This window comes from Bemisia tabaci, chromosome 4 (genome assembly GCF_918797505.1).
Source record: "Bemisia tabaci chromosome 4, PGI_BMITA_v3".
Taxonomy (NCBI): domain Eukaryota; kingdom Metazoa; phylum Arthropoda; class Insecta; order Hemiptera; family Aleyrodidae; genus Bemisia; species Bemisia tabaci.
The window spans coordinates 21,061,791-21,086,750 of record NC_092796.1 but is presented as its reverse complement, the minus strand read 5'-3'; the positions used below and the strand labels follow the sequence as shown (position 1 = coordinate 21,086,750).

General features: G+C 37.4%; 1 protein-coding gene across 7 annotated transcripts in view; it reads right to left on the bottom strand.

Annotated features, from left to right (window-relative positions):
- Positions 1-19,252: 19,252 nt before the first annotated feature.
- LOC140223750 (alpha-1,6-mannosyl-glycoprotein 2-beta-N-acetylglucosaminyltransferase-like) overlaps positions 19,253-24,960 on the bottom strand; it is a 56,303-nt gene continuing 50,595 nt past the window's right edge. For all 7 annotated transcript variants that reach the window (XM_072299495.1, XM_072299497.1, XM_072299498.1 and 4 more), the window contains one exon: positions 19,253-24,310. In XM_072299495.1, the coding sequence (XP_072155596.1) occupies positions 24,100-24,310 (211 nt within the window). In that variant the 3' untranslated portion in view covers positions 19,253-24,099. The remainder of the gene's footprint in view (positions 24,311-24,960) is intronic.

The window sequence follows — 24,960 nt, the reverse complement described above, 5'->3', positions numbered from 1 at the left end:
CTATCACTCCGAGGCTTTTTTGACACTGAGCGCAACGTCTGACTAAGACGAGCTTTTGATATGTTATCAAGGGGACTTTAGGACATATTTTAACCCTGGTTTGGTTTTAGTTAGATGATGCGCTCAAAGTATAAAAAAACTTTTTCAAAAATCGACGTTTAAGGGACATCCGCAAAAATCTCAGGGAATCACGCCGTTACGGGTTTTTTTTGGCTACAGTTAAAGAGAATCTCCTTGTAAGGGTTTAACAAGGCTTGATAACTGCTCTCGATAATATACGTTGCGTGCATACAGTTGGAGAGGCGTGTTCCCTATGATTTTTGCGGATGTCCCTGAAACGTCGATTTTCCTTTATAAAGCGCTCAAATGATCTGGATTGTCGAGTTCCTGAGAAGTTACTTTCGTTACGAACACGTTGGTGCGTCGTTTTCGTGTGTAAAGTTCGAAAAAATTAATTAATATTTCGACGGTGGAAGTATCAGATCACGTATCTCGGTTTGCGACGTTGCAGACTTCCTGTTGTACTTTATTTTTTAAATGGAAAACTAATCATCGTCAATTCTTAAAAACTTCCGTGAGTGAGAATTGAGTGTGATTGAAGTGTCTCGTTCCCCGTGAAAATAATCACGAGAGAAATTATGAAGAGCATGAAGGAGGGACATCAGTAGAGCTTACATGAAATCCGAGTTCGATTTATATATTTGCTGAATTTACATTTTTGTCTGGTTGTTGAAATTGATAGACAAAGCTATAGACAAAGAAGACAAAGGAAGTATGGGTTCCTATTGGTTGAAATAGGTGGTTCTATAGACTAAGGGAGAAAATGATGGACTAACTATAGGTTCTCTTGTGGATTGCCGTTAGTTAGCCCATTACCAACCTCCTTCGTCCATCGCAACCACCTGCTCCCCTCAATTGGATCCCTCCATAACCCTTTCGTCTTCTTTGTCTATAGCTTAGTCCATCGCTTTCAACAATCACTCCGCAAGTGACCACTGTGCGCCGAAGAAAGTGGTCCTCGATCTGGAAGCAAAATCCCCAGATTCGCAGCAGCCAAGGATCACAGTCCACAACTCCACACGTCAAGGACTGCACTTGTGACCGTACTCGTGGTGCCAATGAGAAAATTGGATTACATTTTGCAATTAGGAACTACAATTTCTGGCTCAGTTGAGAAACAACGTATGTACAATCAGTTTCCCTATACGCATAAGTGTTTTTCAGATGAGCTAGAAATTGCAGTTCCCAATTGCCAGATACAGTCCAATTGATGACATCCGAAAAAGTATTCTTGACCACCTGGATACGATATTAGAAATATCCTGACGGTCGACCTCATAAAAGAACCATGTTATGATGGTTCAATTTTGTAGATTACAGGAAAGTATAATATCAGCTAACCGGATGCCAAGTCTAAACATCCAATAATAGCGGAGATGCCACCTACACAGTGGCGCGGCGTGGCGTGCTTTGCGATATATCGATTTCTGTCGTTTAAACCTATAGAAAAGGATTGACAAACAGGGTGTTCGCAACTAACACCTTAATAATCGATTTTCTACCACAGCTTCGAATGGGGAAATATCGATAATCGAAATATTTTGGGAATTTCATGAAAAACTCTATTGGGGGATCTTTTGTGATTTTTCTTGGCCCTCTTACGAATATTCTCCAACTTTATTAAAACATGGATATTCATTTGCCAGTTTTTCCAATCATGTACCAAAAACATCATTTTTCAGACGTGATTGCAAGTGAATTTTTAACGACAAAACATTTATCCAGATTAGAAAAAAACCAAGCTGCACAATTGTTTGACACCATTAGTAGTTGCTGAAATTTTACCCGAAACTCGACCTTTATTACGTAAAATCTCGTAAATGTAGTAGGGAAGTTTTTTATCGCCTTGTAGGAAAAATTTGATTTTAGAAACTTCTTAAGAATTTAAAGAAATATTTGTGTTTTCCGAGCTTCCGTAGCCAATAAAAAAATTAAATATATTTTTTTTCTTTTCTTTTTTTTAAGAAAAGGCGTGACAGAAAATTTCTCAAGGGGGTCGTAAAAAAATTCCATTTTTCGAGTGAATGCACAAAATCAATCGACTGAAGGAAACTGAGAGTTCCGCTTTTCGATAGTACATTTTGAAAGTCCGTAATTTTAATGATTCGTGGAGGAAAAAATAGGGAAATTTTTTTTCCGAGCGATCCTTCTATTGTGAATGTAATATTAAATTCGGTATGTTGACGGCTAAAGTTGGAAAATATGTTTCTCAGATTGCGACGTTGCGAGTCTGCGCTCATGTTTCATTTTTTTAAAGGATAACTAACGAACAGTCTCTAGTAAAATTTGCTGTGAATTTTTCCGACTAATTCTAAAAATCACACACAAATACAAGGAAACTTTTTAGATTTATTTTCTTTGACGGAAATAAAGCATGATCGGAGATTTTCAAACATTGCAATTGAGATACAAATTTCTTGCATTTTGGTATCGATGAGTGCATCAATTGTCAATTGACTGTTTTAACTGTCTTCGCCGTGAACTTTACATGTTGAGAATGAAAACTTGATCACGGGGTTGTTCAAGCCAGTATCCGTGGATTACAAGGGACATCCAGCGCGGATGGGGCCAATTTCAGACCTCTACCGCCCAAGTAGCAGTGATCGCGATAATTTTCGATTTGATCGGATAATGTATCGCGATTTTATCGACGACGATTTATCGCAGTATTCTCGTACAAAAAATCTTGATAGATCGAGACAAAATTTCGATTGTATTCAACGCGAATTAATAAAGTTGAAATTGCCACCAGATTGATGATTATAGCTCAGATGGTGATGATGGTAATTTTATCGCCAAAAAACCGTAAAAAAATAGCAACCTTATTTCAAAATATCGCGATTTTTCCGTTGAAAAATGCTAGTTGGTCATCCTGAATCGAAGGTCTAAGAATCGAAGGACAGCCGAAGAAAAAGGGTAGTTCCACGTTTAAGTCTCCGGCTGTGGAATGATGCGCCACACAGTGGATCGAGTCAATCAGAGAGGTCGGACACGAAATTTTTGACTAAAACTGAAAATTTTGACGTATATTTCGCCACATTTTAAATTTTAAGGGGTGCCTCTAGTTAAAAATTTCACGAGGAAACCCATAAAACCAGTTTCAGAACCTCAAAGTTTTGTATAATCGAAGTTACAGCTTTCAAAAGTTTCTAAATTTTGTGAGACCTCACCTATTGACTCGATGCACTGTGCGCCACTCGAAAAGCGCGCACGGCTGGAAGCCGCGCCGGCCGTGATGAAACGCAAGCTTTCAAGCAAGCGGAAAAGTTCACGGTAGATAACGGTAAAAAACATGGACTCGCGGCTTATCGGAGATTACGGTTAATCTAGCCACTCTCTCGATAACGCTCCCTAGCAGATGACACCCGTGTTGCCGTTAGTCCCGCTGGATTTACCGGTTGCACGCTTTCGGATCTTCTTGGACAAAAAAAGGTGTATCTGCATAGAGAGATGATTATGGTCATGGGTTGGATGGAGATCCTGAGGGTAAACCAAAAAAAAAGAGAGAAAGAAAAGGGCACTAACTCTAGGTATAGGATAGAGTAGTATAGTATAGGATCGTTTCCTTGATCCTTCCTTGATCGTTTGAAGTCTGCAAGTATTAACCAAATGATCTAAAAGAAAATCACAATTTTTTTGCAATATTTTCATTGCACTGTGCAACTTGGGTAGCAGGTTTTTTGAAAGAACAAGAAAAAAGTTCATCCAACAGGAATGAACATTTTTTACTAAAATTTTGACGGAAAACATCGACTAGCGCACAAGTATGAATCCTTCATACCACTATGTTTGAAGTGGGCGAATTCTTACACGATTATTACGGTTGCACTTGAAGCACGATCCGGCATGGCGCCTCATCCTTGAGTTGTGTTTTCAGCAGAGACAAGGGCCCGCGAATCGATTTTTAAATCGATATCGATCGACTTACAAACATCGATAGATTCCTATCTTAGCAATGCTATGAATCGATCAGTGTCACCTGACAACCATTTGATTGCTATTCAAGAATCTAGGCGCATGGCTTTAACAGCTCGCCAGACTGACTCTACCTGGCTCCGATCACTTCAAACGAGGATAACTGATAAAGCGGCAAAAAAGGAGTGCACGCCGTGATACTTAAACTTGTCTCGACTAACATTCGAAAAGATTTTATTTTTGTCCGAATTTTTATTGCAGTAATGCAGTATTTAACGCTGCTTTGAGAAATTAGAGATTTTCTTTCTCATCATTGATGAAAGATATATTATGAATGAGGGAGTTCGGTTACATTTTTGAGACCGGAAGATCGTAATTGAAATAAAAAAATAACGTGGAAAGTTATTGCACAAATTAGCTTCAAAGTATTTGTTTTAGGCAAAAAAAAAACATGAAACTTAGTGTTCATATTTTCCACTAAAAATACACTGTAAATAACTTTTTTTTAGACTAATATCTCAATTTTTTTAAAATGCCTCTAGGCTCCGTCATCCTCACTTTTCAAAAGTACGTATTTCTGTCAAATGGAACAATATATGAGCCCGGAGACCCATATGAATGTATGCATACCAGGGATCATGTCCCGATGCACGTAGTTCCGTTTGGCAGGAATACGTCCAAATATCTTCTGAAATGCCACTTTTATTGTTACATAGGCAATAGGCGTGATATATTTGGCGACATATTTTCCATAAGAGGTATTGATCAAAAATTGTTCATAAAAATTTCGAAGATAAAAAATTCTTGAAATATAAAGCTTTTAGAAAATTTTAAAGACCAGAGGAGTCCAAATCCTCTGACACCTACTGGCTTTGCTTCTGCTTAAAGGTGACTGATATTTACATTTTTAGCTTGCTATTTCATGCAAAAGATTAACGTTTGAATATTAGCATAACAATGATTCTTCGTTTTAAATAAGTGCAATTACAGTCGAATAGGACTTGCACGTTATGTTAGATTTTTGATAAGATTTACATGAATTACATCAATCAAGCATGACTCCGAATTCATTTCAACAAAATACTATCGCATAAATTCAATTAACGCATTAAATTAAATTTATAACAAATCGAAATTCAAATATTAAAGTAATTCATCGGGCAAAATGCAGTCATAGAGCGAGCAAGGTGCTTATTCTCTAAAATTAAAAAATAATTAGAAGACGAATACAGATACCTGTGCAAACCATAATTAAAAGTCTAATACATTAACACATAAAACGACATGTTTGCGGTTTCAAGAGGAGCATGCCTTGACATTGCGGTTGAAAAATTACATTTGGCCTACATTTACTATTGGCCTACATTAACTATTGGCCTACATCGCAAAAATGAATCCGTGCTGTGTCTAAAAATTGAGCTTTAACTTACAATTCTTTATGTGATTTATTTTGATTAGTTCTGCTAAAAATAAATATTTCAATTTTTATAACAATTTTACCTTACATATAAGCCCACTCTGAACCTGTCAATTAGCTAGAGGGACAACTGGAATTATTAAAAAAACGTTCATAGCAAAACGTTGCTATCTATAAAATTTAGTTTACATAAGTACATTCAACATAATATATGTATTTCAGAAAGGTTCAAAATTACTTAACATGAACAAAATATTTGTGAAATGTAATACTGCTTATTGACTCGGAATTTTAGACCCCAGTCTTCCGCTTTATTAAACATTTTATTGATATTTTTATTCGCAATATAGAGAAAGATCTAATGTAAAATACGTTTGCCAACACAGCTCTATTCGAGTCTCTTAAGAATTTACATTAAAACCATGAATTTAATTGCAAGAGAGGTAACTAGTGTCAGAGATTCAAAATAACTCTCCTGTAAGCAGCAACTTTTGTCCTCTGGATAATGTCATGATGGATTCGTTTGGTTAGAGAGTTTATCAAACTCGGCATTGTTTGCCAAACAGCTTGCGCAACTAAAATCTAATTCTCAAATGATCATATATGACTTGGCAAAAATAAACTGTTATCCTTGACAGTAACCATTACATCAATGGAGTCTGTTATCTCGGGGTCTCTAAAATACGTTGTCTTTTCAGATGAGAGTGCTTTGAGCTGAGATATTTCCGGCGGAAGTGAGGAGATGATGCTGAGCTTGCTTTGGGCTGGCCATCGGTGAAATTCTTCGAAGACGATGACAGATGGTTGGTGCGACCGATAAAGTTCGATACGAATTCATCGGCCGCTCATGGGGAAGCAGCTGCGAGGAGAAACCCTCTTTCCCTCAAACCCTACCTCCACGTCAGTTTTGTTACCACCCCAAAAATTTTGTCACTTCCCGGTCCTAATAACCGGAAGTCCTAGTTCCACCGACCTAAGATAGATAAATAAAAAAGTTCTATCTAAAAACAAAGTATATATTAAAAAAAAACGAATAGCCATGTTTTGTATCGACGGTTCATCCATTCTGCAAGGTAAGACCGGAAATTGTGCGGTTGTAGCGAATACGAGCGATGGACTATATAGGGTGATCCAGGATTGAACGGCCAAACTGCAGGAGCCGAAGCACCCCCAAACCCCCTCTTTGAATTGAGATTTATGATTTTTTTGAGATTTTTTTAGATCATTTATGAATTTAGAGCATAAAAGTGCAGGAAAGTTCAAATTTTCATGAGATTCGGTTCCCAAACGTTGCCAAAATTCGGAAAAAACTATTTACTTTCCGAAATTTTGGGGGGCCGAAGCTCCGATTGGGAGCACTTTTGGGAAAAAACTTTATACAACAAAAAGCCTTATTTTGACCCATTAAACACGCTCCTGCAGTCTGGCCGTTTAACTCCGAATCACCCTGTATAACATGAACCGCCCAGTCTCACAGCTCAATCACCTATACATGTTTAGTGCACACAGAGAGAGTTGATATGGGAATAAAAAAAAAAATGAAAAATGTTTACGTTTCTCAACACGCCCAAGCGATTATATTTTATTAAAATATCTCTCCTCTCTAAAATTCACCGCTCATCCGTATTATTCTTTATATTCGCATTTTTAATCGCGCTGAAAATACCATCGAAATCCCATTTATTCAATTAAGTTTTTTAGCCAGACGAACCTGGTTAATTAGAGAGTCGGTTGTGTAAGACGAGGTGTTAATAGTAAACTATGTACCTGTGACCTAACTACTGCTCATGATAACCAACCCCCCCCCCCCCATTTCAAATCCCAAAAAAGGGGCCTCATAAGGGTTTACTCGCAGCTGTTCTTCGGTGTTTTACGATTCCAGTTTGAGGTTGAGTTTGTCGATGATCCCGATGTCACAGGTGGCTGAAATAAGATGGAGGAGTTGAATCTCACTTGTTCAATTTTAAAGTGAGGAGACACTTCTCCACTTAGTTCATTTTTTAACCACACGATTTCTTTGCTTCGTTATCCGCTGCAACTTCTTGGTGACCGCGCCATTTGAAGAGCCTTGACTAGAGTAAATTTACATTAATCTTCAAAATAATACTTACAGCTCTGTCAGTGTGGTATCAAGAATGAAAAAATTGAATGACATATTCGTATTTTAGGAGAATAAGTCGTTAAAGTTGAAGACGTTGTGGCTTATTACACAATGATCAAAAAAAAAGTAATCTGATGAGGAAAAATTGGCTGAAATGTTTAATGTTATCACAAAATATTTAACTTGAGACAAATTTCAATCTAAAAAAAAAACACTTGAATTTATTTATTAATAGGTACGCCTTTTTTCATGGTACTCTTCTTGTATTATTTTGGGAACAAAAGTCCCTCAAGATGAAATCTATTGGCAGAGTGATTCTGGGGAAAACAGGTTTTCGTCACAAAATTAAAATCAATATAAGCCGATCAGGAAAAAAAACCGTCTAGATTTTTCTAAAAAAAAATAATGTAAATTTTCTTTTTCAAATTAATATAGTAGGATTAAAGTACTACCAAAATAACAGAGTAAATCCATGGAGAATTTGTTACATTGCAATTTTTTTTTTAAATGATTTACTCATTTGCATCAAGAAAAGGTTTCAAGATTGTTCATACTATGATTATTTTTCTGTAAGGTAAATATTCCACGTGAAAATTGCAAGAGATATCATTAATACTTTTTTCTCCGAAATAATAAAATAAGAGGAAAAATGTAGGAGCGTTGTGTGTGGAGTGCATCTAGCCATAGTTCATTCGTCAATATCCCAACGATATCATTATGAAAGAAAATGTGAATTTAGAAAATTGCCAAAAGCATGTGTGAGACGAGGCTATTAAGGGCCATTATTAGCTACAAACACATGGAAAGGAAATAAAAAGCGAATGATGGTCCGACCACAGTTAAGGGGCTCGGAGGACAAGGCGCATAAGTGCAGTTTTCGCTATGTCGAGAAAAACGTGTGTGAAGTTTCGAAACTACATGGATCCTCATGGAGGAAAGAAAGTTCAAACTTTCTTTTCGATGCTGAAAAACTGGAACTTGGGGGAAAATTTTTCACAGAATACGCATCATGACTCTCATTACTTAAAATCAGTAATATCTCAATTTTTTAAAAGACTGCACTTATGCGCCTTGTCCTTTAAGCCCCACAGTTGTTATCACAAACCACTGGAATTCAGTAAAACAGTGCCTGGCTAGCAATTTTAACCTCTCTTTGCCCATTAGTTTTTGGTCATTCTTTTATTTCAAGAACTTTAGGCCCTGCATTCTTACAATAACACATACCGTACATACCGTATGTTTACTCTCTTACTATCGTGTCATTCAAAAGTTGTTAATTTTGGAATTTTAATTACAATGAAACCGTATCTTTTCAGCTATCAGCCCTCTAATATTTCAGCAGTTTCAAAAGAATCGTAAACCGAATGGAGTTGGCACAAAAATGACTTCGCTCTGAAGCCATGCCAGAAAGAGGACGAAGGATTTGGAATCTATGATGGACATGTCGTCGCTCCTTTGACGTAACGGCGTATCTCCATTTTCACACGAGCTCCGGAGAGCATGTCCTTATACAGAGAACAGGGCTCACTTTGAAATCAAGATACGCCCTTACGTCAAAGGAGTGACGATGTGACGTTACGGAAACGGCCGACTCAACTGGGAAGTTGCGTGTATTGTTTTCCTAAATGGGCTCGCATTGCGTGGCTTTTACTCAAATTCCCCTTTGACTTCCTGGGAAGCACAATACGCGAAGATCCCGCGCAACTTCGGAAAGAGTGTTTGCGCAAATATTTGGAAATCCCTGGAAATATGGAAACGTCACGGAATCCCCGCGCGATATCGCACCTGGAGGATTTATATAATCTCGTACTCTATTCGGATTACATCTTGCAATAAGGAACTACTAAGTCTGACTATTCAGTTAGCAAATTAGCATATGTGGTACCTGTTGGTTTTTGTGTGTAGATGGGTGTGTTCATAAATGGTGATTCCTTATTGCAAAATGTAGCTCATTGGGTCCGCTTTAAAGTAAGGGATGCGTCAGTTGCGATATTCAAAGTAAAAGAATTTACCATACTTTTTCTGATGCGTGAGTTTGATAATCAAAACACGATTTTATGACTGACATGACTGTGTGCCACGCGCTTCTTGGATACACAATTTGAGCGTTGAGTCTCAAAATTGGGAAAACTAAACAATTTTTCGCCAAATCCGAGTTTCTGCGCTCAGTAATACATAAACCGTAAAAAATACAGTGATAACATCAATCATCGCATTTTCCAAAAAAAAAGATGACTATTTCAACGTTATATTTGAGTAGTGGAATGATTCAAATTCTATATCTTCCCTTAAAATTTCTGCGCCTGGTTTAGCCACTGTTTAGAGTAAAAACAATTAATATCATCCTAGGTCACGAAATACTCCGTCAGTACATAATTACGATGTAAATTTAGTACCAACAAACAATGAAACTGATAATGAGTGAATTATTGTGAAAAGATGATGTTAGGTCCGAAACCTGAGAGGATAAACATTTTTGGTGCATTCTGGACAGATTTCTGCCCTCTGGATCCACAGTAAGTATCCGCACTAGTCGTGGACAATTTTTAAGAACAAAATTAGTTCAACCCAGCTTTTCGGACATATCACGCTGATTTTTGCATACATAATTTGATACATAAGATTCAAGCACCATGATACGATTTTTAGAATACGTGATGAACAAAACGCACTCCAAACGGTTATTTGGTCCATTATTTCTAAAACTAAAGGTCTGGCATGGAGGATAATTTTTCATTGTGTTTCACAGAGGCTTTTTTTACACTGGGAAAAAAAACTTCGGCCCTGAAGGCCGTACTTACGGGCTATATAGACATTCCGCCCGCGTTCCGGGCTCAGAGGCTGAGAGTACCGGGCGTGGCACCCGGAGTAATCGAAGCTACGGCTCCAGTACCCGGAACTTTCGGCCTCTGAGCCCGTACCAGAATGGATGGTATGTCGATATAGCCCGTAACTTTTTTTTCAGTGTAACTGGATGGCTCACAATGCTCACAGAGAAATTTCTCCAAGTTTCAATTATTCCGCGGGTGGTGTCTCAAGTGCTGCTCCTATTGATCCATTTATCTCCTGATTCCGAGAACATTAAGTGGCCATGCCGTGCTGTGGCGTCACCACCTCAAGTACGAGCGAGGAAAGAATGATCAAATATTTGAACTAGATATCGCTAATACCGCCTCGGTGCTGCCTTGCATCGCTCGGAGTTGCGTCTCCCGGAGCTTTGCCCTCTTTCTCTCGTCCTTCATGCAAGGATTATGCTAAGAGTAACGGGCGAAAGTAGTAAAGAGGATTTTGTTTTCTTTAAAAATGAAATAAACTTGCCGAGAGCCCATTTTGGCCTCACAATGAGGGAGTTCGAGACATTTACAGTTTGTTGCGCCACTTTCTCGCTCACATTTTTAATCATTTTGAAATTTTTGGACTGCCAGATGGAACTGCATATTTAATGGAGAGGACGCATTACGCCACTATGCCTGCAATTAGGAAAGTTTCTTTCTTCAAAAATTTTTTGAAGGTCTGTTATTACCATACATTAGACTCCCTGAAAATACTTCGATTTGAAATTTCGCATGCAGTATCCGTCAAATGCGCCTAAATATTTGTTCAAACATCGAAAAGCCAAGCTTGGAGACCCATATGAATGACACTTTTCATATGTATCCCCCCCTCCCTCTCGTAAGGCTTTTATAAGGGAACAAGAAATATGTTTAGGAAAATCCGTAACGTTGAGCTACTCTTCCCTCCCTGACGTTATTTTCTGTCTTACTTCTCTTTCAGGTTCTAATTTTACGTATGAGCGAACTGTTCATTTTTATCAGATGTATTATTGGCCTGAGATGTCAAGGCACCTCGTAGAAATAAATGTACTCTAGTACTATACTTCCTTTTTTTTTAAAAGAGATAAAAATCGTTAACTACATTGGTGTAAATCGCGAAAATGAACTGTTGGCATTTCTTACATGAAAATAAAAAGTCCAAAGATTCTTCGTAATCGAGAATTTTCGAGGGAAATTTTCGACAAAATTTCAAAATTTTTCACCTTTGCAAAACATGATTCTATCGAATCAAATAGTCAAACCCTTACCAGAGTGCTCTCGGTTTTCTTCCCCTCCCCTCCCCTCTTATCTTGCCAATGACCCTAAGGCACCTCAACCCCCTCATCTCATACCCTAGTGGCAGAGCCTCTCAAAGATGGAGTAAAAAATGAAGCATTAACAAGGAACGTTGGTTTACGATTCTCCCCTCTTACCTCCTCACCCTCTCCAGTGTAATTACATTTCCTTACTTACGCTCAACCTATCAACCCCATAAAAATAATGATTTTATTACCTAAGTGTCTGCCTTTATTGCATTATTCGCAAACTTTAAGCAGCATCATAAATTGGCCAGAAAAGACGCATGCAATCGACTTATTTCGTAAAACTTGTTAATACGCAAAGTAATAATCACTGTGGACATTTTTCTAGCAAAATATGGAAAAATTAATAAAGAAGATACACATCCAAGTTTAATTAAATGGAGGATATCGAGTATTGCGAAGTCCAAACAAAGGGCACGTCGAAAACAGTTAATATCCTCGGAGACTTTAACGAACGGGTAGAAAAAAATAGCATCCCGACTGGAGATTATAGACTGGACTATATGATGGCCTTTGTGTGTTGATTGTTTGTGGTTAGAACTTGTTCTTCTTTTGTTCCTTTATTTTCACTCCCTTTCATCATCCCCTCCTCTTCCCTCCCCTTACTTTTTCTCATTGTCAGATTCATCCAAAAAATATTATTGTATGAAAAAAGGTGTATGACCAATGTAGCCAGGACACCTCTCGAAATAAAGTCATTGCCATTCATTTGTCCCTCATAATTTTTTTAGGCGATCAGACGTAATTGCATAAAAACAAATCTATCTGCTATGAAGTTTTTTGCGGATACAGCACTTTTGAGTGAAAGCCTTCGATCAGGAGCCGCGAAACGGAGCAAACGCTTCCCTCCCGATGAAGAAGCTGAAACATGTTCACGCATACATAATATACATACACCAAAAGCAAACCGGGGGCGGGGGGGGGGCAGTGTTGAGCTTCACCCTTTCCCTCACCCTGCCACTGTTAGTGGAACCAAGGGGTTCAAAAGGTGGCGTTCGCCTCTCAAAAAAAAATAATAAAAAAAAAATAAATTACACAGATTGAAACTAATATTTATCACTCTCGTTTAATATGGCACTATTAATCTGATAGAGGAATCCATATTCTACATTTCTTGAGGTTTTACCCATAGGTCCAACCCCCCCCCCCCCCTTCTAAAATTCAGCATAATTACGCCACTAATATTCATTCTCACACTCCAAAAACGAATCTCCCATGAATTTCGCATTGTTCTCCGAAGTATTTCTGCGATAAAAAACACATTTTGCGAAGTTTTTCAAGGCCATAACTTCCATCAGTTTCTCGCAAGTTTTTCCCCCGTCACGAGGTAATAGAATTTCAAAATTGAATTGTTATATTATTTTAAACTTGACCCCAACCTCTTATAATTTTACAACTTTTGAATCGCCCTCTCCACACCTTCTATCCCCCAAATACGCGTTACTTGATTGATTAGCAGCCCCAGTGTCACTTTGTGGGATGAAGATGTGGAACTTACGTTTCGTTTGGCAGGCTGTTTTCGCTTGGATCAACTTACGGTCCACTTGTATTCCTCCGATTGGCAGACACCAAACATTTGAAAATAAGATCCGCAGGGGCTCTGGTCTGTCAGGTCGGTCATGTTCCACGCCATGGAGCTCAATCTGCTGCCTCTGAATCATCCAAGTTTGATGGTAGACTGAAGCGTGGCGACATCTCCAAGTGATTGCATGTGACTTGCACTCTTCCACTACAATTTGTACTTCCTTAGCAGTTGGTTTTGCTTGACAGAGGTGTCAAAATTTAGCGGGGCGTTAAGAGCTGGAAGAGTTAGATCTGGCAAAGCCATGAGAACTCAAAATGCCAAGACCTCCACTTCCAACTAGTAACATGCTCGCATCAAAGAAAACTTTCGCAACACTTGACAGTTGTACCTCCTCCTCACATTTGGGACGCTATAGAGTTAAGCATTTTTAACTTGCCTCACACAGAAAATACTACGAAAAGGTACATGCGAATTCAATTTTAGAAAAATTAAAAATTAGCACTATGCCGGATGTTGAGGCGAATGTAACATTCTAACTACTAATTCATCCATTTTTGCGACAAAAAAAAGGAAGAAAAAGAATGTGGGTTTGAATACTTTATACCTGAAAATTTCTATGAAAAGACAACATTTCCGCCCCGAAGAACTACTGTTAGGCGATTGCAGCTAATAATCTTCTACAAATAGTCATTCCAAACATTTTTATGCCCTTTTTGCCCTACAAAACATGAGTTTTTTCAAAGCCAGAAATTCCTTGAAAAAAAGAGAATGAGTTGGCACATTCGGTATGTGTTTTAGTTTGCTGGAGCAAAACTTCCGAAGTTGCCTTCAACGTCAAAAGACAACCACCACCACCCCCCCCCCCCTTTACTTGCCGGTAGGGATTCAAGGATCTTGGAACGAGTCACACTATAGTCTAAACATTTTCTTGTACTCCTTTTTTTTCCTTCCTTTTTTTTAATCAAAACTAGGCAAGAGTCAATTTTTATTTCTTTTACAAATACTATGCTTGGAGAATCATCCACTTAGAGAACGAAATGCCGCCTGATAAACATCGCACGGTTGGAATGAAATAAGGGAAAACCATTAAAAATTACGTCAAACCATTACTTCAATGCTCGCAAAACCACACCGGAAAAAAACACAAACTAGGAAAAGGAACCTTAATTTAGGTCACGATAACCACGGATCTGAGCACCGAATCAGATGGGATCGCACTGGGTGTAATGAGGCGGGGGCCATGCGTGTCAAGCGGTTTTATAAGTATTTGTCAGGCCCATCCCAGGTGCTCCATCTTCTTACCTTCCCCTGATAACAAGGTGTAAGCGCCCTATCTAATCGCCGCGATAGTGGCTGCGACTCATGAGCATACCGGCTCCTCTTCCTCGCCGGTTCCGCCCGTCCAACTCAAGTGCCACCAGGCACCGAGGGCACCAGCTTTTGCCTAAAGCGCCGTCGGATTTTGCCCGTCGTGGATTATGGTTCACCGTGTGATCTGTAATGTCAATTATCGTAGATTCGAAATTCAAGACGTGAAAGGCGGCATCAGGTGTTGAGCTAATGATAAAACTGTGCAATTGTTTCCTTCATTTAATATGAACCTAGTGGTTTGCAAATACCCTGGTAAAAATTGGCGATATTAGCTGCGTTTCAAAATACCATAGGAGTTCTTATAGCCAACTAAAGAAGGCTATTGAAAATCATAAAGCTGGCTGTAGAAAGCGGAGCAAATCATATAGGCGGGCTATACGAAGCTATAAAAAAGTATACAGTCGGGCTGTAGTTCCTATCGCCGGACTTTACACTTTATCGTCATTGGCTATAAAAGGCTATAAGAAATTTTGCAGAAATTTGTGTGCTTTGGAAATCATTAAGTTTGATACGGAACTACCTTAATATTTACAAAACAGACATTATATTTTCTTTTAAAACATATTTTGTTTCATCAATTAAAATGATAATAATCCATACAGAGTGTGCAAACATTTCAAAGTCACGAATTGAAAAACGCTGACTCCCCGAGATTAAATATTAGAGCCTGACACCAAGCGGAGCGGCGACGCACTGACGCCTACAAACCTAACAGGGGTACTTCACGCATTGCGCAATGCGTGAAGTACCCCTGTTAGGTTTGTAGGCGCCAATGCGCGTTTCTCTGCCCACCCGCCGCGCCGCAGCGTGCCACGGCGCTTGAAGGAACTATTTCACACCAGAGATATTGCACAGTATCATACGAAACTGAAGGCACTCCAACATATTAAGAATGATAGGCATCCTTCAAAAGTACGGAGCTTTCCTCGCAAGATAAATCAAGCTACTACGGCACAAAAAGAGAGCGGTAGTCCAAAAACTAACTAAGTCCTAGTATCCGTATTTAGTAACGTTTAGCATAAACGTTATCGTCTGGCTGTTGCTTAATCGCCATCGACTATAAAAGGCTATAAGAAATTGTACATCCGGCTTCAGAAGCTATTGGAAATCTTACAGCCGGCTTTAGGTCTATGGTATTTTGGAACACAGATTCTACTGCCAATTTTTACCAGGTTAACGATATTTTCCGTGGGGAACAGCATGCGCAATTTTTGTAACAGCTGATGGCGCTATCCGGCTTTCTCTTCAGTGATAGAGTCAGACGAAATGGGTGTCACGGCAAATAAATAAATCGAGATATAACTGTACCACAGTTAGAGGGGTTTTCCTTGGCGCAAAGAACTCTTGCCAAATTCCAAAAGGTGACCCTCTCATGTTCTTTCCATCGGTGTTTTAGTGTTGGTCTTACATAATATTCATTCCTTTTGCACGGTCTGCAGAAAATCACACTATGAATCTCAAGAAATAAGGTTTTCTCTTGATTTTTTTATATAACACATTGCAACACCGCAATGCATGATACTGTCAAAAAGAGAATAATCAAATTGGTAGTAATAATGGGACGGTGAAAAACGAAAAATGAAAGATTTTGAACTAGGTACCTACGCTGCAGGAGCTGGATGAGGAACAGTCCCTGAATGCGGTAAAACTCGGTTTTCTCTTAATTAAAGCAATGAAATGTATGGTAACACTGGCTTCTGAGGGAGAGGGACCTTTAGTCAAACGAAGCATTGAAAGAAACATAATAGTAGTACACCGTAACACCGTAGTACAAACCCTGCCGAAGACAGGCAGGATCCACGAATATGCAAATGTGTCAGGTGTAGCAATATCTACTTTAAACCTAATTTTTTTTTTTTTTTTTTTTTTTTTTTTTTTGACACTTCAAATACTTTAAAATTTTTCATACTGGCAGGACAACTATTTCAATCCTAAAATGATTGAAGACTGCCAGCTTGTTTTCCTCATTCTCTTTTTCCTTTCTATATCTTCTCTCTCTTCATTGTCTTTCTTTTTTTCTCTCTTCCCTTTTCTTCTTCTCGCGCTTTTCTTCTTCTTTACCTTTTGTTCTTCTCCTCCTCTTCCTCTTTTCTTCTTCTCCTCCTCTCTATTTTCATCTTCTTTTTGGACGGATAATACAAAAAAAAACAAAAAAAAAAAAAAAAAAAAAATGGTGGGAGCACTGCCGATAATAATCATTTACAGACCTATTGATAAACGGTAAATGCGATTGAACACAAATTCAAACCAGGGCGGGATTCACTTACTTGCCGCCCATTGGCCGCCTGTATTTTGCCGCCCCCTTCTCATTCGTTTTGAAACATCAATAAAAACCATCAAGTGAACGTGCCGGAGGGGAGGGGTGCATAAGACGCTTTTACTCAAGTTGGACACATTTTTTTCGAAAGCCCTGTCAACACTACTAGCAAAAGTTTACGGAACTTGCCGCGAAAGTTAAGTTTCGTAAACCTTTCTCTGTGTGGACAAGACCTTCCATTTATGTATATGAAATGAATGAAAAATTATGAAAATTATGAAAGAATAAACATAAATGTGGTTTGGTGCAATGCGTGAAGTATTCTTACAGTCTTGTATGCGCTATGCGCTTCACGCCGACCGCTGTTGCACGCACTGTGTTTGACGCAATGCGTGAAGTATTCATGCAGTCTTGTAGGCGCTATGCGTTTCACGCCGCGCCGCCGCCCGCTGCTGACCGCAGCGACCGCACTGTCTTTGACGCAATGCGTGAAGTATTCATGCAGTCTTGTAGGCGCTAATATGTGTTACATGCCGACCGCCGCGCGCCGCGCCGCGGGTTTCTCCTTTCCATCTCAAGTTCTCGTCATCATTGCTCTCTGCGTTGCATTTGCCCGCGTCGTTCCAGGCCAAATTCCGTGTTCGGTTTCTCTCTTAGTCTTAACTCGACTAATTAAAAGTGCTGTCTATTGTATCACAGGAAGAAGACAAAATTAGAGATATACTCTCAGGAAATTAAAGATTTTGTCACCGTTTCTCGTTTGTAATTTTTTTTTCTGAATCCGATTTTTCTTTATAGCTACACTAAAAAAAATTGCAAAATTTGCCGCCCCCTAAATCCGGCCCTGATTCGACCTCAAACTTACCAACAGAAGTCATCGTGTCTACAACAAATCCGCCGATGGAGACAATCTGACTTTCATATAAGGAAGATGATACCACTGTTCGACCACGTGGGAGCTTGTGTTGCCTACACTAAAAATTGAAGGAGAATTGACATGGCGTACTAAAAATAACCTGTTATTCCGCTTCATAAAAAGCTATTTTTACAGTTTGTTCCGATTGAGCCGGCCCTTCCTAGAAGATAGGCACTACTATTCGACCACGCGGGAGCTCGTGTTGCCTACACTGAAATTGAAGGCGAATTGACATGGTGTGAATGTCATCTTTTTCTGTTTCGTAAAAAAACTATTTGTTGTATGTATTCCAAGTAAGCAAGCAATTTTGCAGTGATACCTACCAATATTGGCCCTCGTGCGAGCTCGTGTTATCAATACTAAAATTTGAAGGCAAACTGATATGACTTGAGAGTAACTTCTTCCTGTTTGGTAAAAAGCAATTTTTACAGTTTGTTGTGAAAGAGCCGGCCTTTTTCAAAACGAAGCAAAAATATCACGAATTAATTGTTACATGGGTACTTAATTCAGACATGGCTCTCTGAATACTGATAAAAAAGTCTTCAAATGGTGGAAATTTCAAAATTTTGCATGGAAGAACACTGAAGCTCCTCTCTTACTGGCCTTTCAGTCCTGCATATGTGTCAAGAAAGAAAATGCTCTAAGAGAATTCTGCAGACATATTATCATAGGATAGTCTGTGAATATTCAGAAAATAATCTCTTAGAAATATTCTGATACGTATATTCTTGGAATATTCAAATAAGTATATTTTAGGAACACTCAGACAGGTACCTATTTCTTTACCTATTACCTATTACCTCTAAAATATTATGAGAATATTCTAGCAAAATTACATTCTGTGAATGCTCATAGAATTTACCCTTTGGAATATTCTGACGGTTGGATTCACTAAATATTCTCAGCATAGGTACCTTTCAGAATATTTAAAAGTGCATGCCGACAGAGCTTTTCCAAAAAAATTCTTGCAAGACAGTAAATAACTTCTTACGTTTAAGCATACTCCTGCCTCGGCCAGAGGAAATTCCTGAAGTTTTGTCTTGCTCTCTCGTTTGATTGCATTTCAGTTGAAATTACTCAGCTGAAGCATGATTTGAAAGATTTCACAAGTATTCCCCAAAAATATCTGATGGGTACCCATTTGTACTGATATACCCTGTCAAAAGAAAGAGCTGTCGTCTTTCCCTGTGAATTCAGAAATTGTTGGTCAATTCAACCTTGATTGTTTAAACAAGGAAGTAATTTTCTACTTGTAATCTATTCTGATCTAACAGTCCACAACCAAGTATGTGACTCGGGAATCTTAACTTTCACACTGTCATGCTGCGTAGGCCCATTGATCATCTGATGATAGCTTTTGAAATTGCACCGATTATTTACTTCCACTAGGCGTCCAATGCTGATTTGGATCAACAAGAGCTAACTTTATTGAGTTATTAATTGTTATTTATTGTAAATGTACTCCTTAATTAAATAAGTTTTAGGTGCAAAACATCCGTACTTTAGTTCTTTTTTTCTCTTTTTCAACAAGGAGAGTGATTGAATAACAACACAGTTCAAAATAAATATTAAAAATATAATTCCTTGGAAATTTCAGGAAATAACACTTCGTCTTCAGTTTTTATGTCTAACATAAAGCTAGGTACATTTAATGACACTTGGGGGAAAAGAAATACTGAGTTACACAGAGAGAAAATACAATTTTCTTTTAAAAAAGTGGGGGAGATGGAAACCAATTAAAAATGCCTTTCATCATATAATGACAAACTATGATCTATGACAAAAAAATTCAACAATTGTGATGGTAACAAGATGAAATATACAAATGACTAATTTGAGGAACTAATCTAAAAGTAAACGATATGTTGTTGTTTTTTTTTTGTGAAGTAAATCTTTATGGTGAAAATCTCGCTAAAAGCCTATAGGGCTTAAACATATTTATAATTAAATTCTCAAATGGACTTATTTATCAGAATCGGTCTAATTATCGCATGCTGCCTACTATCTTTTCATTTTTATCTTTCAACAGAAAAATGTGTAACTCTCAGCCATGAAATTTTGAGAGTAAATTGTTATAATCAACAGAGAGTCTCAAGATGTTATAATATTTAGTTTCCTGTTATAAAAGTAAATCATGAGACAAAATCAGGCATGGTCTGAGAGAGTTTGGCTGATTCTGGGTGATGCTGTCTGTGTATACTAGCTTGTTGACTTAAAAGGATTTGACAATTGATTTGACGGATGTCATAAGCCTCGTCTTCACAGGATATTTTCATGAGATTTATCGCAAGGAAAAGTCTCACTTGCACAGTTGAGACGAAAATTGACTGACTCAATAGTAGTTGAAGTAACAAGTAGAATTCTGCAGAGAGTTAAGACCAACTGAAAGATGAAGAAGAAGTGAAAGCTAATTTTGTGATGTTTTGTTGTTAACTCATTGTTCATGTTTGTTTAATTTAAGTAATTTAAGTAATTTGTTTAATAGTTTATTGAGTTCAATTATCATCTTGATTCCATTAAGTTCCTCGATTTTTACTAACTTATCTTCCCATGTAAACTTGTCATTGGAATGTGAGAGCCCTATCTTGTGGAGACGACAACTAGGAGAAATCCTCAAAGTTTCATTCCAGCACTTTGACCGTGGGACAAATCTCATGAAAAAGGTGGGTGGAAACAAGGACATATGAGGAGACAATGAGGCTGGTATTCATTTGCCCAAAAGAGGTAAAAAATTTTAATTATTCTGTGATAAAATATACGTCAGAAAGAAACGATACTGCTGGGTTTGAAATTCCAATTATAGAAGGTTGGGTAGACAAGAAGGAACATTTTCAGACCTCAGGCTTTGGTCAGTGAGGCCTAATATTATGGGTTAGATATATTAGAAAACCAGCTGTGAGACAAAAACAGAAAAATTGATCTTACACCTAACAATTCATGAAGGGAGAGGAATGGGAGATGATCAGCAAAAATCACTTTCCACCTAAAAAGATTGTCATAAATTGAAAACAAAGCATTGGCTATGCACTTTTAAAGTTATTTAAAATTCTGCCAGTATGATCATTCAGTTAGCAAAAAATACAATTCAAAACCGACAGTTGCTCAAAAAACACGGTGAACTTTATAGTTATGGTAGAAACGTGTAATTTATAGAATTAGTAGAGAAAGATGGAAGAGTAGATTAAATTCAAATCAGAATGCCTTGTGCCAAGTACAGATGCAATAGATTTAAAATTCTAAGCGTTAATTTCAAGACTCTTGCCTAAAGTGCATGATGAAATTATGAGAAACGTTAATGTAATCCATCCGACACCAAGAGCTTGGCATTGAATTAATGTTAATTAAAGACTGAGTCAGTTTTCAATATGAGGCGAAAAAATTAATTCCATTATGTTTCGGTTCTTCACAACTTCAAATGAAAGAACTCATTTCCTACCCTTACTACTATCTCAATAAGAGGTACAATTCCATTTTTATTTATTTTTTATTCTTAACTTTAAATAAAATCTTCCATTCATACACATGTATTAAGGAGAATTATACATATACTTTAGCCGATTAGGCCAATGCACATAAAAAACAAATAAAAAGTACAATTTTAAACGAGCATAGTTTTGAAAAAGAAAACAATACATAAAATAGTCTGGAGACTTAAAAACACAATAGTACAAGACAGCAAAGACAGACAAAAAATCAAAACAAAATGCCTGATATTTGGTTTCACAGCAGTCACAGTCCCTTGATTTTTCAGGAAACACAAACTAACTTAAACTTTGAGAAAAATCCCACGAAAGTGATAATGGATGAGTGTAACCTGAAAAAGTAAAAAGTAAGCAGTGTAGGATAAAATCTATGCTCCATTATCACTATCATAGGTAGAATCGTCTGATTTTTGCTTTAAGTTTTGATTAATTTGTAGTTTCCTGGTCTACAGAGGAGTTATGATGATCCCCAAAAGGTCCCAGGCTTTTTGTGGAAATTCTTGGCCCTCTATGCCCACTGTTTTTTGTCCCGTTTCACTTAAAAAAAGATAGTACCCAAACAAAATGGTAACAACAAAAGTTTAGACCTACTTACACTCGACTAGGGACACTTGAAATTCACAATTGCCAATAAGTGCAAGTATGGAGTCATAGACTAGTTCCACTCTTCATATTGCTATCAAGACAGAACAGAGGGTAAATTGGTAAAACATACTCAAGTAATATTGTATTTTTTCGAGAATGATCTAATCCATTTTTGACAGTTTTTTAGAGGAGAGAAAAAGTAAGCAATCACTGGATAAATTTACATTTTTCCGATCCCTAAATGGTTTGCATTCCATGCAGGATTGATTGCTGCTATTAAATAAACACGGTGGATTGGTAACACATTTTAAAGAAGTCCTTTTTGGTTTAAACTTGATGAGCAAATGATAAGTTAATGCTACTATTAAAGTTAATCACCATTCACAAAATAGAAAATTCTTGAGAAATTGGGCTTTTCCGATTCTAGACTGAGGTTTTAAAAATTTATTTTAGTTTGGGAAAGAAAATGCGTAAAATCTATATTTAAAAGGAAAGGTGCTACATTGGTTGATGAAGATCAAATCATTACATTACATTATCCATGAGTATGAAGGTAACATTGAGAGAAAAACTGAGGAGAAGACAATCCCCTATTTTTCTAAACTCAAAAATTAAGACAAAAATGTAAGGTTGCAACCAATCCAAAAACTTGAGAGACATAAAAAGAAAAATGCAAGAACATGAGCAATACATACAAGGTTTTTGACAAACTAAATAAGTTAAGAGGAACCTATGGCTAGGTTACATTGAGGGAAAAATAATCTTAAAGCTTTGGATCTGCTTGAAACAGCAGATCAAGAACCAAATTAAAACCAAACACACACTAGCAGAGATGTGCCCAAACTTTCATTTAAAAATTGATACCTACCTATAATAGTACTTTAAGGACTGAACCCAAAAATATGAAATAGTCTTGGGTGGTATTTTTGATCAAGGTGTACTCGGTACTTGCAACAAAGAGTAATACAAGGAAAAGATACATATTTTAAAGTTGCCAACCGTTATCCGCAGAAATTAAATTTCATTTTAAACATTTGTCTTTGATGTTTTGTATAACTTCATTTCATTTATGTTTAATTGTGAAATAAAGTGAGCAAACTGAGGTCCTTGCTTTTCTGCCACAGACTACTAGGAAAAAAAAAGTGTTTCTGTTAATTAATTTGGGATTATTAGAATAAACAGAACTTGAGAACAAAAAACATGAAGCATTTTCCTCTCAACAATTAGGACGTTCTGATTTCAGTCATAGTAAAATGAAGTGGCGCATTTAGGACAAGGCCCCCACAGCAACAAGAGGTTTTTGCTTCAGGCCACATTGTATGGAAGAAAAACAGTGGATAAATACTTGGTAAAATACTAAAAAAATTGCTCTGACAGTATTTTTTTTCCATGGTTTGACAGTAACTTTAAAAAAAAAAAAAACTAATTGAAAGATGAAAACACTGCGCAATCTATTTGGCAACTCCGATGATTTTACGGACATTTCAAGTGTGCATTGCAGACAGAGAAAATGAACATGATTACAAAAATGCACCCTTAATAGTTAAAAAAATAAAATGCTGATGATGAGATGCTGTCAGCCAAGATAATTTAAGTGAGGAAGTGTAGCTGCTGACTGATTGAAACGTATTTAGCATCTTGATCGATCAAAAGAGTCATCTCGTTACGTATCCAGTCTATTGTATCATGCAGAGTCGTGATGTTTAGGGTAGATACGAAGTAGAATTTTCGTCAAAATAATTTGTAGGGACAATTTATTTTTGAGCTGCTGTGATGATGCTGGGATAGAGTTAGTGAGAAATAACCAAGTAATCCAAATAGTTCATCTTCAACTTTCACAAAATTAGCACATCAAGCTAGCTCTGGGAAAAGGAGGAATCCCCTTATCAAATCCAGCAAAAATGTTGAAGTTTCTCGATTTGGTCATTCTTCTTTAATTCCTCCCTTATAACAGTCCTTCCATTATTTAAGTTCTTTCATAGAATCAATGTTATTGAATTGGGAAATTGAGAAAAGAATAACGAATTACAGAGGATTTGGTAATGAGACCAATCGAAACAGGAGGAATCAAAGATTGCATCTCCTAACTTTGGTCAAAAACTGCTCCGGGTCTTTTGATTTGAATTTTACACGCTGGGATCCTTAATTTTAACTTCAGACTTAAATTACCTTTGCACGGACAAACATCATCATCACATTACAAGAAACTAATAAAAATGTTGATAAATATAAGACTATAAATTCGACATATCACAGTTTTTAAAAACAAGAAGAGACTATAAAAAAACAACAATCAGGACAAATGAGCATGGCAAACGATTGCTTGAGGTAAAAACTACCTCTGCGGAATGGTCATATTCAGGCAGAGTTCATGATCTCGAATGTCGCCCCAACCTCCATTGCCCTTTTTCAGCGGTTTCTTTTTCACAGTCATGAAAATGACACTCAAGTGCTTCGGGTAGAAATGTTTGGACGCTAGCTGAAGGATTTTTTGTACTTTTGATATGATAATGGTACTAGTGCAGCTACTCTTGTGATGAACTCCACTGAAAAAAAAAAGCAAAATGTTAAAAGTTAATTATTTGGTAACCTTCAGAACAGTTGTTCCTAGCTTTGAACATTTATCCCTTCTGGGAAAATGCTACAGCATCAAAATTCATATATTTAGTGCCTATAACTAAAATACTTACTCAGTCACAATTGATAAAGAACTCGAAAATTCCTTCACCTCTTTAAAAGTGCATGCAATTGCTTCGACGGGTCCTCTCCTCCACCTCCACAGTATTTTTTTGGCGACTCTTTTTTGACTATCATTTTCAATGCTAAAGCTATAATCTCAAGTTTTGTATGCAACTTGAACAAATTTTCAAATTCAGTGTTAACTAAAAAGAAAATTGCAGAATGAAGAGAAATGATTTTACTTGCTGACAACTATGACACTGATTAACTGCGGTGTGACAGAGCGGACATTGTTGCCTGTTTTGGACACAATTCATTTCAAATATATGTTAAACACTTAAAGAAAAGCACTGCATTAGAAAATATGACCTAGTGTTCTTAGAGGCAATAGAAAGAATTGGGTGAATGACAGAAAATTGATGGCATTAACTTCAGTCTTGTTTTTCAATTTTCACCATGGTGTCCAGAATTCTTGACCCTGCTCATTCCCTGATTTTCAGAAGCTTGTTCTCTGATG